Raw genomic sequence first — 14960 nt, forward strand, 5'->3', positions numbered from 1 at the left:
AGAATGTAACTTTTTTTTTAATGTCCTCCATCCCCTGTCATTTTAATATATGTTCATGGTCATTTGTAAGATAATTTCTTCTTCCTTGTTTTGGTTGCGAAGACCCTTCCAAACACATTCCTGTATAAAGTATTTTGCACTATTTAAAGAAACCCATATGGATGAAGTCAGGTTGTGCAATATAATGGAGAGACACAATGTTCATCATTGTACCTGTAATGTAACTAATAATTTTAAATGTACTATTTTAAATATGTAAAATAAATTTTCACCATGAGCATGTTTTAATGAGGTTAAAGACTAGTGGACCCTTTTTCCCCCTATTTCATCTTTCTCGGACTTTTACATTTGCAAACAATTCTCTTCTCTCTGTCTTTTTTTTTTTTAATCTTGTCTCCAGAGTTGGTTGGATACATTAACAGGGTTGGGGTTTTTTTTGGTACATAACAAGTGTTTTTGTTGCTAAAGCGCCGACCCGGGGCCTCCTTGCGCACAGCCCCTGTGGGTTTCCTCTGACTTCCAAGATGAGGAATGCTGCCGGCCGGCAGCTAGGCGGTCTTGCTGTGCGGCTGTGAATGGACGGCTAGCACAGACGGCAAGCGTTGGCTTGCTTTCCCCCCACTCTGCACGCCCATGGAAGGGGCACATGGCATCTAAGCATGTGCTACTTTGGCCCTTCCTCTAGGTCACAGGACAGAAACTAATAGAAAGAGTAACCTTCTTCTAGGTCACTGATAGACACTCCTGTCGCCCTGGATTCACCAGGGAACTGCAGGAAATCAGCAGCGGCCCCTAAGATGAACTAGGCCTCATCCATTTTCGTCTCAAAATATTTGGTTTGGGTACCCTTGGGGGACCTTGCGAGTCAAGGCCCCTGGAACCTATCTACATTGTTAATACTTCATGCACAGCTAATTCTTAATGGTTTCCTCTCTCCTTACCCAGGCACTAAGTACATCTTCCTCCTCACCTGTGGGTCTGTTGGTCCCATATTCCCACTTGCCATGAGCGGGCAGGGAGGAGGCTGGGAAATGGGAACAGATTGAAATGCACACTGGTCACTTGAGCCCTGGCCAGCTGCTCTTACACAGGGGTGGCCGTGGAGGTGAGCAACTGACTAAACGTAATGTCAGTGTTTATCAGCAAAGGCCGCTCACCGCCCCCTCTCCGGGGCCTGCTGTGACCACAGGGTCAGCGCTGGTTATATTGCCCACGGGATAAATGTCACAGAAACCCTGTGTCCACATCAGTCCCTGGGCTTTCAGCCAAGAGATGGAAACTCCCCAAACCATGCTGACGTGTTCTTCTGGGAAGAAGCATCTGAAATTGAGCCTGTCTTGCCACTCGTGCTGTTCTGGTTTTCCTTCTGAACGTTATATTTAACACTCCTCATTTATCATCAAGCATCCTGAGGAACATGGAGTTTGTCAGTAGCATAGGAACACACCCCCATGAGCACACACATAGTATCCTCTGCCCAAAGAGCCTTTTTGATAAGATATTCATTGACTCAAGATACTCTCAGAGGAGCCAGGGATTTGGCTTTGGAGATGAAGCTATGAGCCAAAAGTCTGTGGTCAGTACCACTGGAGGTCAGTACCTCTTCCATTCCTGGTTCTCACTGAGGCAGAGCCATTGGGGCATGGAGCCTGCAGAGCCTGCCAATTGGAAGGTACAAGATAAAAGCTGGCCTAAAGAAGCCCATTTCCCCAAAGACTGAAAAACAGGCCTGGTATTGCCTCTTCCTCCCAGGGTTACTTTGGGGCCTGTGTAGTGGATAACTAGTATTTCTGACAAGGCTCCTGATGTATATGGTGTATTGTGGAGAAGGACTAGCCATTTTGTTTCACATATATTCCTTCCGCCTACATCCCACTTGCTTCTCTCCCCACATAAAAAAGTTTCCCTTCCTGAAACCCTGTCTACCAAGCCCCACATTTAACCAGAAGACACAGAAGGGCAAGTCACACAGTGGCTGCGGTTCTGTCCACACCTGAAATGATGATGCCCGTCCAGTCCCCCAGTGCTGTGTGCCTTGGATTTTGAGTTGGATGGATGTGGAACTTAAGAGCACTGCTCTGAGATTCTCTTTCTATGTCTGTGAAGAAGTATCTCCCAACCTCTGGTGGGAGGGAATCAGGATGGTGGAAAGGGCTCAGCCATCGTCACCTCCCTGGGGTTCCCCACAAGGGAACTCTTGGACCTCTTAGTGGCTGCCAAACACAAACACTAAGTGAAGTGGAGCACATACGTGAAACAGTTTGCCTTAAAGTATCCAGATACACAAGTAGTACTCAGCTAGTTAACTCCTCCAGAAAACATTTGGGAGTGGCAAGCCCAAGTACAAAGAATGAAGCATCCTTTTGGGTTTATATCTGGGCCTTGGGAGATGCCAGTGGCTTGTGCCCAATAGAATACATTCTGTTCCTATCCCTCCACTCTCTGTCCTTCCCCATTTACCATGCACTCATGAACCCTTCAGCCCTAAAAGGCTCCACCAAATGATCTAGAGACCTCACTGGGTAGTGACCTGGTACTCGTATTGTTCCCAATTGCTGTAGTCAACCTGTGCATCTCTTGGGAGGAGTCGGAATTGCTCCTCACTTCCAGGTGAAGGTGAGGTCAGCTACGGCCTACCACAGGAGCTGGCATTGCAGATTTGGGGACTGTGAAGCCAGCAGCTTGACTGGAACACCTCGGTTGACTCACTCAAAGGTGGTGAGCCTGTCCAGCCTCACTCTGCCTCAACCTGCCATTTTGATTGGTGCATTTTTTGGTACAACAGGAAGTCATGTTCATGGCATACTCTACGCATGAGAAAGCGGGCGGAAGTGGAGAACACGGGTAAAAATGAAGCCACAGGGTCTCGTAAACCCAAGGATATTCTGGGCACCAAAGTCTCTGTTAAAGTGAGTAAGGTATTTGGAGATGGGTCCCTCTCATCCACTCCCTGCGACATTCTCACAAGGCAATTTGGGTGGATGGGGATTTTTATTTTTATTTTTTCTTTGCCCAGTTCGGGGACCAAAAGGGAAGTAGTTTAGCAGGATTTTGCATGCGAGATCAATTTGTTTTTTATTTCTTATTTCTCCTGGCAACTTCAATTCAAGTAAGTACCTCTTTAATTTTTCCTTTTATACCTTTCTTTTAGACTGCAGATATTTTACAGCAAAATTACCTGCAGCATTATTCTCTTAGAAATGCAAGATGCTTGATTTCACATTAAACTTCTCAAAGCTGCCCACACAGTATCCTAGGTTTGGGAACACCTGCAGGTTACAGGAATTAGGAAAGTGTTCCAAACCCCTCACCATAGGCAGACTGGAGTTTGAAGTTCAAGGATCATCATATATCCTTGGTAAAGTTTCATTTCTTTTCCCCAGAGTTCAGACCATACCAACTTTAAATAATTTCCACGTTGGCATGGGCAGTGTAGAAAGACATGTTAGAGAAGGAACTCAAGTCATTATTTTGCTTTAATCTTGATCCTGGCAGGCCCCTTTTTCTCCATCTTAAAACAACATGATCTGCCTTGTTTAAGCCAAGCTTTGTGAGAAGATGTACATCTGGACAATGGAAATGAATTACTGAATTTTGTGACAATGTATCATTATGTCCTTGGCCTTCCAAAAAGTGTTAGAAACCCATTCTAACATCCTTTGTTCTTGGGGAAAAGAAATTGTATGCTGTCCTTTGCCCTGGTTTGGGAAGTCCAGCTTTACCACTCAAGAGGACAGTTTAATTTTGTAGTGCTCATGCTTCATTTGGTCGCTTCCATTGCTCTTTCCTGTGAGATCCACAGCTGTCCACAGACCCAGCCTCCTCTCCCTGAAAAGAGCATGCTACTGCCCTCGGTGATTCACATCCCTACCTGAAAGCACCTGGTTGCTCCTCTGCCCGGTTTCCCATTGCCCCTGCTTCTCTGAAGTTCTCTTCCTTTGCTAACCAAAGCTACTTGCATTCTAACTGTGTTTTCTCTCTTCCCCCTTCCTCATGCTGCCAACCAAGGAGACGAACAGTTCCGAGGAGTCAGAGTATGATGATCTTGACCCTAATACTAGCATGGAGGTAGAAGCAGCTATTGTTGTCCTATTTCCTACAGTGATTGCCTTTAAAAAAAATATAATGTGTTGTGTAACATGGCCTTGCTAAGGTGACCAGCCATTCAAGGATAAATTCTGATGTTAGGGCATCTCTGGCTATGCTATCCCAAGTAAAACAAACAGATTTAGTTCAGCCTTATTTTGGTAAGAAACTCTACCTCGATACCTTCTTAAATAATCAAAATTTGTGGTTATTTTCTTGAATTCTTGCTTCATGTTTTCTGCTTTGGCAGGTTTGGATTTATGTAGAAAGTACTTGACAATATTAGTTGAGATTTAGGACACATTTTTCATGGAGCATTGGGCTATAAAATAGTGGTTGGTTCCCAGGTGAAGGACAAGCTCTTCATGTGGCATTTTGTTCTGCTTTCTTTTATTTTTTTTTCCTGCACCTCCGTTTCCTTTTCATCTCTTCCCTTTTATCTTCGTTGGCTGGGATCTGCTCTTTCCTCAGTGCCCCACAAAGCCAGGGGTTAAGTATGAGTTTGTGGTAACCTGGCACAGTCCTTGTGTATAGCTGATGGAGAACAAATGTGGTGTGACCGAACAACTCCAGAGCATACCTTTGCTTGTCCCAGGGCCCAGGGGTGAGGATGAGATGCAGCAGGTGAAGGAAAAGAGCGGCCCTCCCTGTAGTCTTGGAGGAGGCCTTTCTGGGGATGGTGAGGCTGTAACTCTGCAAAGGAAACCTTGCCCACCCTCTAGGTTTACAGAAGCATGGAGACACCAGGTACGAATGGCTCAAGCCTATTATAATCCTAGCTACTCAAGAGGCTGCAATCTGAGGATCGTGATCCAAAGCCAGCCCAGGCAGAAAAGTCCACGAGACTCTTATCTCCCATTAACTAGCAAAAAGCCAGAAGTGGAGGTGTGGCTCAAGTGACAGAGTGCCAACTTTGAATGAAAAAGCCAAGCAAGAGGCCCTGAGTTAAAAAGTGGAGGGGAGTGTAGGAGATGACTCTATCCCTCTACCAACACAAACACCACTTCTGATCCTAGTCCATCAGGCTTGTGGTTGGGACTGAGAAAACCATCATAAATTCACAAGCCCCGGAGAATTAGAGCAAGCAGGGAGCCCACTTTCCTGCCATTTTGTCTTTCATAGTAGATGGTAATGTTTTTCTCTCATCCTCAATAACCACTAAAAGTTGAGATTTCCTCTAAATGCAAAATAGAGAACTTTGAAATTTTTTTCTTTGTATAGCCCTACATTTTCACTCATTTAGCATTTTACCATTCTTATTTCAATTTGACTTAATAACAAAGAAATCCACGACCATATTGTAAAAAACCATCACAAAATTCAAGAAAGACCACGATGCCTAGGAATAGAAAGGCCAGCTGTGGAAAAAGCTAACTGAGTTGAATCGGGCTAGAGGCAAGCGGTTGAAAATGGTTATGGATTCGGGTATTACCACAGAGCTAAATCTGACAGGTATGGGTCAATAGAATGCAGTCGTGGAAAGAGGAAGTAGATGTAACATTTGTAGCCTAAATGTACAAAGTGAGGAAACCAGAAGAAATCCCTGGCTCTGCTTTCCAGGCTCTGCTCTTCTTTCATAGGCCAGGCACCTGTGTCCAGTGGGACCACTATCTATCAGTTCTAGATGTCAGGTGGCCCCTTCCCTCTGAGCCTGAGTTGCTGGCATGTATTGAAAATGCCAGCTACAAGTAGAGGAAGGCCAGACAGAGGGAGAGGGAGAGCCAAGTATCTGTGTTCCAGAAAGCTGTTTGGGACCTTATCCAGCCCTAGTGGGCCAGGGAGAGCAATGTCTTTGCATGTTTTAAAGGGAGAGGTAGGTACAGAGGGATGTGGGACCACTGGGAAAGTGAACTGATGCCCCCTTTCTACATTTAGATAAGAAAGGTGCACACACACACACAGAGGGACTTTGCTTTCCAAATTGAGTGCATTTGTAAGGCTTTGACTCACCCAAGGCTGATAGCTTTTTGTGGATTAAGTGGGTCTTCAAGAGGTGCTATGGGGTGCATAAGCAGACGTTAGGATGTTTGTGCTAGGTCAGGAGAGTCCAAAATAGTGTTGCTGCATGTTCAAACCCTCAAGGAAGCATGTGGCCGGAAGCTGTAAATATTCTGATTGATCTAGAGTTTCCACGGTAAGGTGTCTGTGCAGCCTTTGTTCATTCCACATGGGCCCTTCTGACCATCCATGAGTTCTGAACATGTTACTATCTTGATAGTCTCACTCTGGGCACATGAGGCAAATGCCAGCATCTTGGCCCTGCTGGCTTCATTTCTTCCTGACACAAGTAATGAGTGAGCTATGCAAAGTCATCCTGTTCAATGCAAGTTGAGAATTGTCTCAAGGGACTTGAAGTAGGGCTTCGTTGCAACAAACATGGGAGAAGAACATGGCCATGTGTGCATACTGAAGGCCCAACTTGCGATACAGGTGAGTGAGCCACCTCTTGACGGCCTTTCATCACTACATTTATCACTGGGGGCTATTCCCAGAGCCAGCCTGCCCTCACCTCATGCTTGTCTTCTGAATGTGATGCTGTGGTAGGTGTTATCTCTGGAACTGTGTCCTGTGCACTTGGTGAGCTGAGCTACATTCAGGCTTCCTGGCCTGTGCTGAGCCTGTGTTCCTGGAGCCCCAGCTACCACCATTCACCCCTGTGAAGCCCACCCTGATGACTGATCTAACCTGAAGGTTCATGACCAAACACGCCAGCATAATCATTCCAGTGCTCTCGATGCAGTTCATTTGCCTCCATTAGGATCATATCACCAAAGCATCTCATATTCTATCGATGACTAGATTAAGAGTTCCTTTAAGGGCTACTTTCCTGGGGTTTTTTCCCTATACATTTGTCATTGACCCACCATTACATTTTTTTAACCAGTCCTGGGGCTTGAACTCAGGGCCTGAGCACTGTCCCTGGCTTCTTTCTGCTCAAGGCTACCACTTGAGCCACAGTGCCACTTCTGGCTTTTTCTGTATAGGTGGTACTGAGGAATCGAACCCAGGGCTTCATGCATACAAGGCAAGAACTCTACCACTAAGCAACATTCTCAGCCCTCACCATTACATTTTGTTATTATTAAGCAGTTGTACAAAGGGGCTACAAGGCCATAGTCAGGTTATGAGTATAATGCCTTTGGTCAGTGTCACCCCTCCTTTGTTCCCTCCCCCATTTCCCCATTTCCCCAGCACCTTCTCCCATCCCTACCCTGAAGTTACACAGTTCATTTTTTGCATCATGTGCATTACCACCATAGCATTTTGAGAGACATAGGCGTATGTCATAAAGCATCTTGAAGCCTAGGGGTCTAACAAAGAATGCCCAGTCATGTAAAGACAGGCAATTGACCTGATTATCTCCTTCCCTCCCCTTATAAAGATGGGTGCAGAGGGGCTGGGGATATGGCCTAGTGGCAAGAGTGCTTGCCTCGTATACACGAGGCCCTGGGTTCAATTCCCCAGCACCACATATACAGAAAAAAACGGCCAGAAGTGGCGCTGTGGCTCAAGTGGCAGAGTGCTAGCCTTGAGCAAAAAGAAGCCAGGGACAGTGCTCAGGCCCTGAGTCCAAGACCCAGGACTGGCCAAAAAAAAAAAAAAAAAGATGGGTGCAGATATTATCAGACCTCACCACCAGCCACAGCTGGATAGGTGTGCACGATCGACCTCCCTGTGGCCAGGATTTCTGCCCATCAGTAGATCTCCTCACGAATATCAGTTGTAAAAAAAAAAAAAATGAGTAGATGTCCATAGTGCAGCTTTTCCTTGTACAGGTTAAACTTTGGGGATGAGAGTGACAGGGATGGTTTATGTGAGAGACATTTTCCATGCGGAAGAAGAGCCAGATCAGGATGAAAATGCAGAGCAAGGGTGCCTTGGAACAAGTGAATTCCTTTTTTTCCTACGGACTACTATCGCTGGGTGGGGACCACATGCTGACCTGCCCACTTCTTCCGTCATACCCTGTCCCCGTGTCTGCCTTCACACTCCAGCTGGAGCAGGGCTCAGGTATCTGGGCTGAGCTGGCTTTCCAGGGCCTGAGCTGGGTGGATGTTCACACCCATACCTTGTCCAGAGAGCGGCCTGAGACTATATCATTCTTGCAGTTTTACACCTACACCTCACGCCCAGTATTGGCACTTGCCTGCATCACACGATGGGGTTGAAAAGCCTGAACCAGTCTTTCAGCTTCAGGTCTTCCTTCCAAAGATGAGAATTCCAGCTAGCCAGTGCCTCACGCCTGTAATCCTGGCTCCTCAGGAGACTGGGATCTGAGAGTCTTGCTTCAAAACCAGATGGGCATGAAAGTCATTGAGACTCTTTTATCTCCAAGTAACCAGGCAGAGATGCATTACTCTCTGAGACATAACTAAAGCAAAGAAAGGGCTGGAGGTGTGATTTTGAGTACAAAGAGTCTGCCTAACAAACACGAGGCCCCCGTATTTAAACCCCAGTAACTCCATAACGGGGGCAGGTGGGGAAACGGGACACCTAAAAGATGCCCTGAGCCAGTTTCCGGTTTGCTTTGGCCATGGTTGTTATCACACACCATCCTGTAGCAGCTCGGAACACCCCATCTGCAGGGTTGGTTTTCAACTAAAAGACAGATCCTGGCAGCTGAAGAGACCTATCTTCCATCGCCAATTTTTTTCTGTGAATGTGCTATTCAGAGGAATATTGTTTCTCCCGATCCTGCTTTTTCAAGACGGAAGAATGATTTAAAAACCATACAAAGGTAGTGTGTCCAAGAAAGAACACAAGTTGGGAGGCCTGAATACTAAGCATGGACACTGTCAGCTGCGAGACCTTGGGAAACTTAGCTCTCCTGAGCCCTCAGCTTTTCAGCAGGTGGCTGCCTGCACAGCTCCAAGTGTACAGGTGTGAATTCGGTGGCATGCAGCCCTCTGTACACCTCTTAGATCCAAGGTGTGATGTCAAAGGACTTTGCTCAGGAACATATCTGTCTCCAAAAGCAATGCGCCCTCACCAGAAAAGGGAGCCCAAAATTCTGTGCCTGGGCAGATTTCCTCCTAGGACCAGACTGGAGTGTTCAGTAGGTCCTAGGAAGGGAGTGAGTGGCCGAGCTGCCCTTCTTTCCTTCCCCCAAACCCACAATTCCCTGGCCCCAGGTTCCCAAGCTTCCAGAAGCTCGCCTGATGCTCCCACCGCAGCTGCTTGAGCCTCTTTTGTCCCAGATTCAGGGCTCCAAAATAACCCAGCCAGACAGAAGGAAGGAAACTGTGACACCCTCATCACGTGACTGACCTTCTAGCATTGCTAGTGTGTTTCCACTGGCTGCCTGCTTCTAGATTTTATTTAAATAAAAAAAAAGACTTTCTTAAAATGAAAAGAACCCTTTGGAGGGAAAGAAAGTAAAGCATTTCATTCCTCTCATGTTGACAAAATATTTTCTTTGTAATACATCTGATGAGTTTGGCTCTTTCTTCCTGCCTCACTTTGTTCCGACTGGTTGATTGATATTCCAAGCCCAAGGAGGGAGGCTGGCTGCCACAGGCTGGGCCCACTGGGAAGGATTAGGAAGAGGTAGCCCTCCCCCACCCCCAAATGTCCACCCCTCTCATGCTTTCTGCTCCTTCCAGCCACCCTGTGAAGATGTAGAATGTGGTGTCTTTGTTACTTTTATTCCTCTGGGAGACATGCCTGAGAGAAACAACTGAGAAGGAACAATTACTTATTATGGTTTATGGCTTCAGAGGTTTCAATCCCTGGTCTCGGGGCCCCAGGTCCCTGGGGCTGAGATAGAAGCATGAGGTAGAGGATGCTGGTCACCTCATGGTGTCTAAGGAAATAGAGAGCGAACACCTGCCACAGGGATTTCTCCTTTTTATTCCACTCAGGCCCCTAGCTCATAGGTATGGCTCCACCCACATTCAGGGCTGGTCTTCTCCCTTCATTAATCATCTCTGGAACCACCCTGCAGACACACCCCGCAGTGGACTTTACTGACCTCTGAGATACCACTCCATCAGACTGATAATGAAGATTTAGCATCACATGCACCAAAAGGAATCAGGGCCAGGGAGTCCAAGGTCTACCCAGTGCTGCACAAGCAGGTCGTACTGAAGGTGCAGAGGCCTGGCCTGTGTGAAGAGGAAGAAGAGGAGGACGTGTACACACTGTTGCCACGTGCATGCAGGAGACATTCTTCAATGTCAATCTCTTGACTGCACCTGACACACACACACACACACACACACACACACACACACACACACACACACCCTTTCCCAGTGACTCAGGTGCCCAGCCTGAGCAGCCAGGAAATGAAATCTGGTTAAGAAGGTTGGAGGTGTCTGAACTGACTCCTCAGGCCAGCGCAGTCACTCAGCCTGCTGGGTCATACGTGCCCCGCAGCACCTCACCCATCGGGAGACCTGGCTCACTTCATTTCCATGGTGCATGAAGAAAAACAGGAGGAGCCATTCATCAAGGGGGAGTTCTGAGAGCCTGCTATTGGGGGAGAAAAGGCCACCACGCCCATCTCCTCACACCCAAATGCTATCCAAGTTCACTTTCAGGCTCACTCAGTGCGATTTCCTTAGTGTAACACAAGGCACAGAGTGAGTACCTCGAAGGACCAGCCAGTCCTGTTAGATGAAGTCCCCTGCTTAAGAAGCATTTAGTAGGGAGAGTCCGGATTGCTCATGTGTTGTAAAGCAAACTGTAGAGTTGCTGAGAGGGAATGGTTAGGTTTCTGGAAGCTTTCATTTATTCAGTGGATGTTTACACACACTCTCAAGTGCTAAGGCTCACAGTAGTAGCCTCTGTGTAGCAGTCTTTCCTGTAACTGGCTCTCTCCTGAGTCCTTTCAGAGCCCAAATCATCATGCTATAGGGAGCATGACCATTGTTCCCATCTTTCAGATGGGAAGCGGAATACAGTAAGGCTCCATGACCTCCCCTAAGGTGACTTGTCTCTCCCTTGAACCGCATCGAGCATGGTCATTGATGAGTGCAATGGCAGCATACAAATTGGATGGACTGATAAGTCATGCATGGTCTTAGAGAAGGGGGGTTGACACATGCAATATGGAGATACCTATATACAACCAGGGATTATGCTTTGCAAAAACACCTGCAACTTGACTGGGTGCTCCTAAATAAAATCTCAACAGATTTTTTAAAAATCAAGGAATCAATAGCATGTAGATGAACCAAGTTCTCTAATCATAATATAATTAAGTATGAAATAATCACTTAGAAACTTAGCAGTATGTCCAGTAGAATTGTATCAAAAAAAAAAAAAAAAACAGAGAGGGGGGGGACCCGGCACCGGTGGCTCACGCCTATAGTCAAGCTACTCGGGAGATTGAGATCTGAGGATCACAGTTCAAAGTCAGCCAGGGTAGGAAAGTCCATGAGACTCTTAACTCCAATTAACTACCCAAAAGGCCAGATGTGAAATTGTGGCTCAAGTGGTAGAGCATTGGCATTCAGAACAAAAGCGCAGAGACAGAACCCATGCCCTGAGTTCAGGTCTCTACTGGCACAAAAAAGAAAAAAAGATAACTAGGAGTAAATGCTGATAAAAAATGTTTTTGAGTAAGGCACTAGTTCAAACATACTGTGGCCTTTGTATTATGTTGTATTTACATTTTTAACCCTAGCTTCCTTTAGGTTCATTTAAAAATGGACAAACACGGGAATATTTTCTAAAACTTTAGAAAATTGTGTCCGGCCAAGTGCCGCTGGCTCACACCTGTAAGTTTAGCTACTCACAAGGCTGAGATCAGGCAGGAAAGTCTGAGATTCTTATCTCCAATTAACCAGCAAAAAGCCAGAGGTAGAGCTGCAGCACAAATGGTAGAGCAGCAACCTTGAGCAAAAAAACTAAGAGACAGTGCCTGGGCCCTGAGTTAAAGCCCTAGTATCAGATAAGAAAGAAAAGAAAAGGAAGGAAGAAAGAGAAAGAATGAACAAAAGAAAGAAACAGAGAGAAAGAAAAAGAATAAACAGAAAGAAAGGAAGGAAGATTGATTCTGTCTGATAGCCAGATTGAAACCAAGAAGGATTAAATTTCCAAGTCAGAAATCATACCATACCCTAGCACCATAAAAGAAAAAGGTCACACAAAGTTGTTAGAATTTTTTTTCTGAGGCTCTTGAACTCAGAGCCTTGAGCATGGTAGGTGAGCACTCTGCACTGAGCTACATCACCCACCCAGAATGATTTTATTCATATTTTTGTGCATTTTTGTTTATTTTCTTGGCAAAGCTTGTCACTTAAAACCCCATTTCCTCCCTCTCTGCACAGATTCTCATGAAACAAGCTTTAAAGGACTAGAAGAGGCAGAGCATACAAGCTCTGGTTCATTCAAAGTAACTTTGATCTAGTTTAGGACATTTTGTTTGAGTTTCTTTAAACCATTTTTAAGACTTCAACATTTTTCAGTATGTATTTTGAACTATGTTTATGATTGGATGATAAGGGATTTAGCAAAAATGGAGTCCGAAGATTTTTCTTCTTCTTTTCTTATCAGTTGACAACTGGCTTTCTAGATAGAATGTCCATAGTGCTTTATTCTTATGTTTAAAGACAAGGTTTCACGCGGCAGCCCACCCTGCCCTTTGCCCAGTCTTGGGCATTGACTGGCAAGAAAAATAGACTCAAGATTGTCTCAAACTTGGTTTTTGTTATTCAATGCCAATTGATTTTACTTGTAAGATTTTTTTCTTACTCCACTGCCATCTCAGCTTGGAGAAAAATCAAGAAAACAGTTGGATTTATCGCCAAAAGAAACTATTGATGTTGGTTAGTTCGCAGAGGAAGCCCAACTGCATAGTGCCCTCTGCTGTTCAAATAAAACCAGAATCCTAGCTGGGTGCTAGTGGCTCACGCCTGTAATCCTCTCAAGAGGCTGCCATCTGAAGAACGAGGTTCAAAGCCAGCCCTGGCAAGAAAGTCTTTGAGAATCATATCCCCAATTGGCCACCAAAAGGCTGGAAGTGGAGCTGTGACTCAAGTGGGAGAATGCTAACCTTAAGAGGAAAAAAAAACTCAGACACAGCATCCAGGCCCTGAGTTCGAGCCCCAGGACTACACACACACACAAAAATAAATAAATAAAATCAAGCAATCCATTAGCACTCCTCACAGTCCATCCCATCTCTTGTTCTTCTGTGTCTCTAGGGAAAGAACATGTGTGTTTTGTATGAACAACATCATTTCCTCCAGCGCTGTGTGTAGTTCAGATGATAGATTTCTTCTGCTCCCTATTTTCACCAGTATATAAGGAAAAAGAAATATATGACATATGTAACAAATGCCCTCTGTCCTTGAATATAACAACAACTACCACTGGACAAAGTGACCACAAGATTGAATTCTAGTCCATTAAATGAATGGCCTTAGTTTATTTGATTTAACAAAAATCTGCTATGTGTAAAATGCTTTCTTAAACCCCATGAGTGATCAGGTTGATGGTCCTAATAGTTCGTGAAAGGATTAGTATCTTTAAAGGGTGCCCACGTCTGCTAGGGCATATGTAATATAAGTAAGATGTTATGATACTTGGCAGCTTGTGAAGAGCCCTCAGCATCCTGACTTCTGAACGAGCACACCAGAAGAAGAATCACTATTGGCTGAATCTCAGACAGTGACTGCCCAATGGGATTTCAGAGAAAATCGCATTCCCAATTCATGGAAATGAACAGTTCAAGTTCCAAGTCATGGCATGACATTTTCTCAACTCCCTCCTCCAAATTAGAATCCTACTACCATTTTAATTTTTCACTATTTTGAAAATGGAGCACTTGTAATCCAGGTTTGTACTAGGCTTGGGAACAAAGCCACTATGTTCTGTCTTGATGGTCCATAAACATGCATGGTACCCAGATTACTGTGGGAAGAGGACTTCATGATTCCCTCCCACCTGTGCCTTGATTTGCCTCAAAGTAGAAAAAAAGAATCCACAGTCAGAAAAACATTCCCATGACTCTTACCCAGGCTCTTGGTCCTTGCAGGAAGAGTTTAAAGAGAAGCTGGAAGATTTCATGTGGGATGGAGAGAAAGTAGGAAATGAAGCATTTGACATTAACCAGGGCTTTGCAAGCCCCCCTCCCCCAGCTATACTAACTGCTATGATAGAGAGCACAGGGGTGCCCAGGTCCTGTCCTCTGTCTCTCTAGGATCTCACAACTCACTTCTCAGCCTGGTCTAGGAAGTAGGGATAATTAACTGGCTCAGGACTCCGTACACTCTCCAGAGGTTTAGAGGATCAGATGATGGTGTTTGTGAGCTGATGCGCTTTTATAATGCTGCATAGATCAGTGGTGTCAGTTGTTAAAAATAACGAGGGGCCAGCCAAGAGGCAGACTGATGTTTTCCATAAGTGTATTTTAGAGGTAAAACCCGTAGCTAAACCTATTAGACATCTGTCTCCCCAGCACCCACACTAACTAGGACCTCTCACTTGGCTATTTTGCTCAAAGCTGGTGCTCTATCACTTCCAGCTTTTTGAGGTTTAGTCAGAGATAAGAGTTTCTCAGAAATATATATATATATATATATATATATATATATATAATCTTGAAAAAAAAAGAAACTAGTTTCTTGGATTTGTCTGCCTAGGCTGGTTTCAAATGGAAATCTTCAAATCTCAGCCTCCTGAGTAGTTTAGTTTATAGGTGTGAGCCACAGCACCTGGGGAAAAGTTGCTTCTTAAATACTGCACGCATACAGTGAAGGTTTTTGAAGCCCCACCTAAAATTTTATGATAATAGGACTTTAAGTTGGTGGTGTAGCACTTACCTAGCATGGATGTAGTTCTGGATTTTAAACTAGTAACACACATGCACACACAAACACAAATCATGGAATCTATGTGTAGAACTAGCATACAGTGAAGGATAA

At 45.1% G+C, this 14960-nt stretch overlaps 1 protein-coding gene across 1 annotated transcript in view; it reads left to right on the plus strand.

The window, feature by feature from the left end:
• Positions 1-14960, plus strand: part of LOC125351788 (kalirin-like) — a 100988-nt gene that overhangs the window by 63777 nt on the left and 22251 nt on the right. Inside the window, exon 17 of the mRNA XM_048346796.1 lies at positions 2786-2909. Within this exon, the coding sequence (XP_048202753.1) occupies positions 2786-2909 (124 nt within the window). The remainder of the gene's footprint in view (positions 1-2785; positions 2910-14960) is intronic.

The sequence above is a fragment of the Perognathus longimembris genome, chromosome 5, assembly GCF_023159225.1.
Source record: "Perognathus longimembris pacificus isolate PPM17 chromosome 5, ASM2315922v1, whole genome shotgun sequence".
NCBI classification, from domain to species: Eukaryota; Metazoa; Chordata; class Mammalia; order Rodentia; family Heteromyidae; genus Perognathus; species Perognathus longimembris.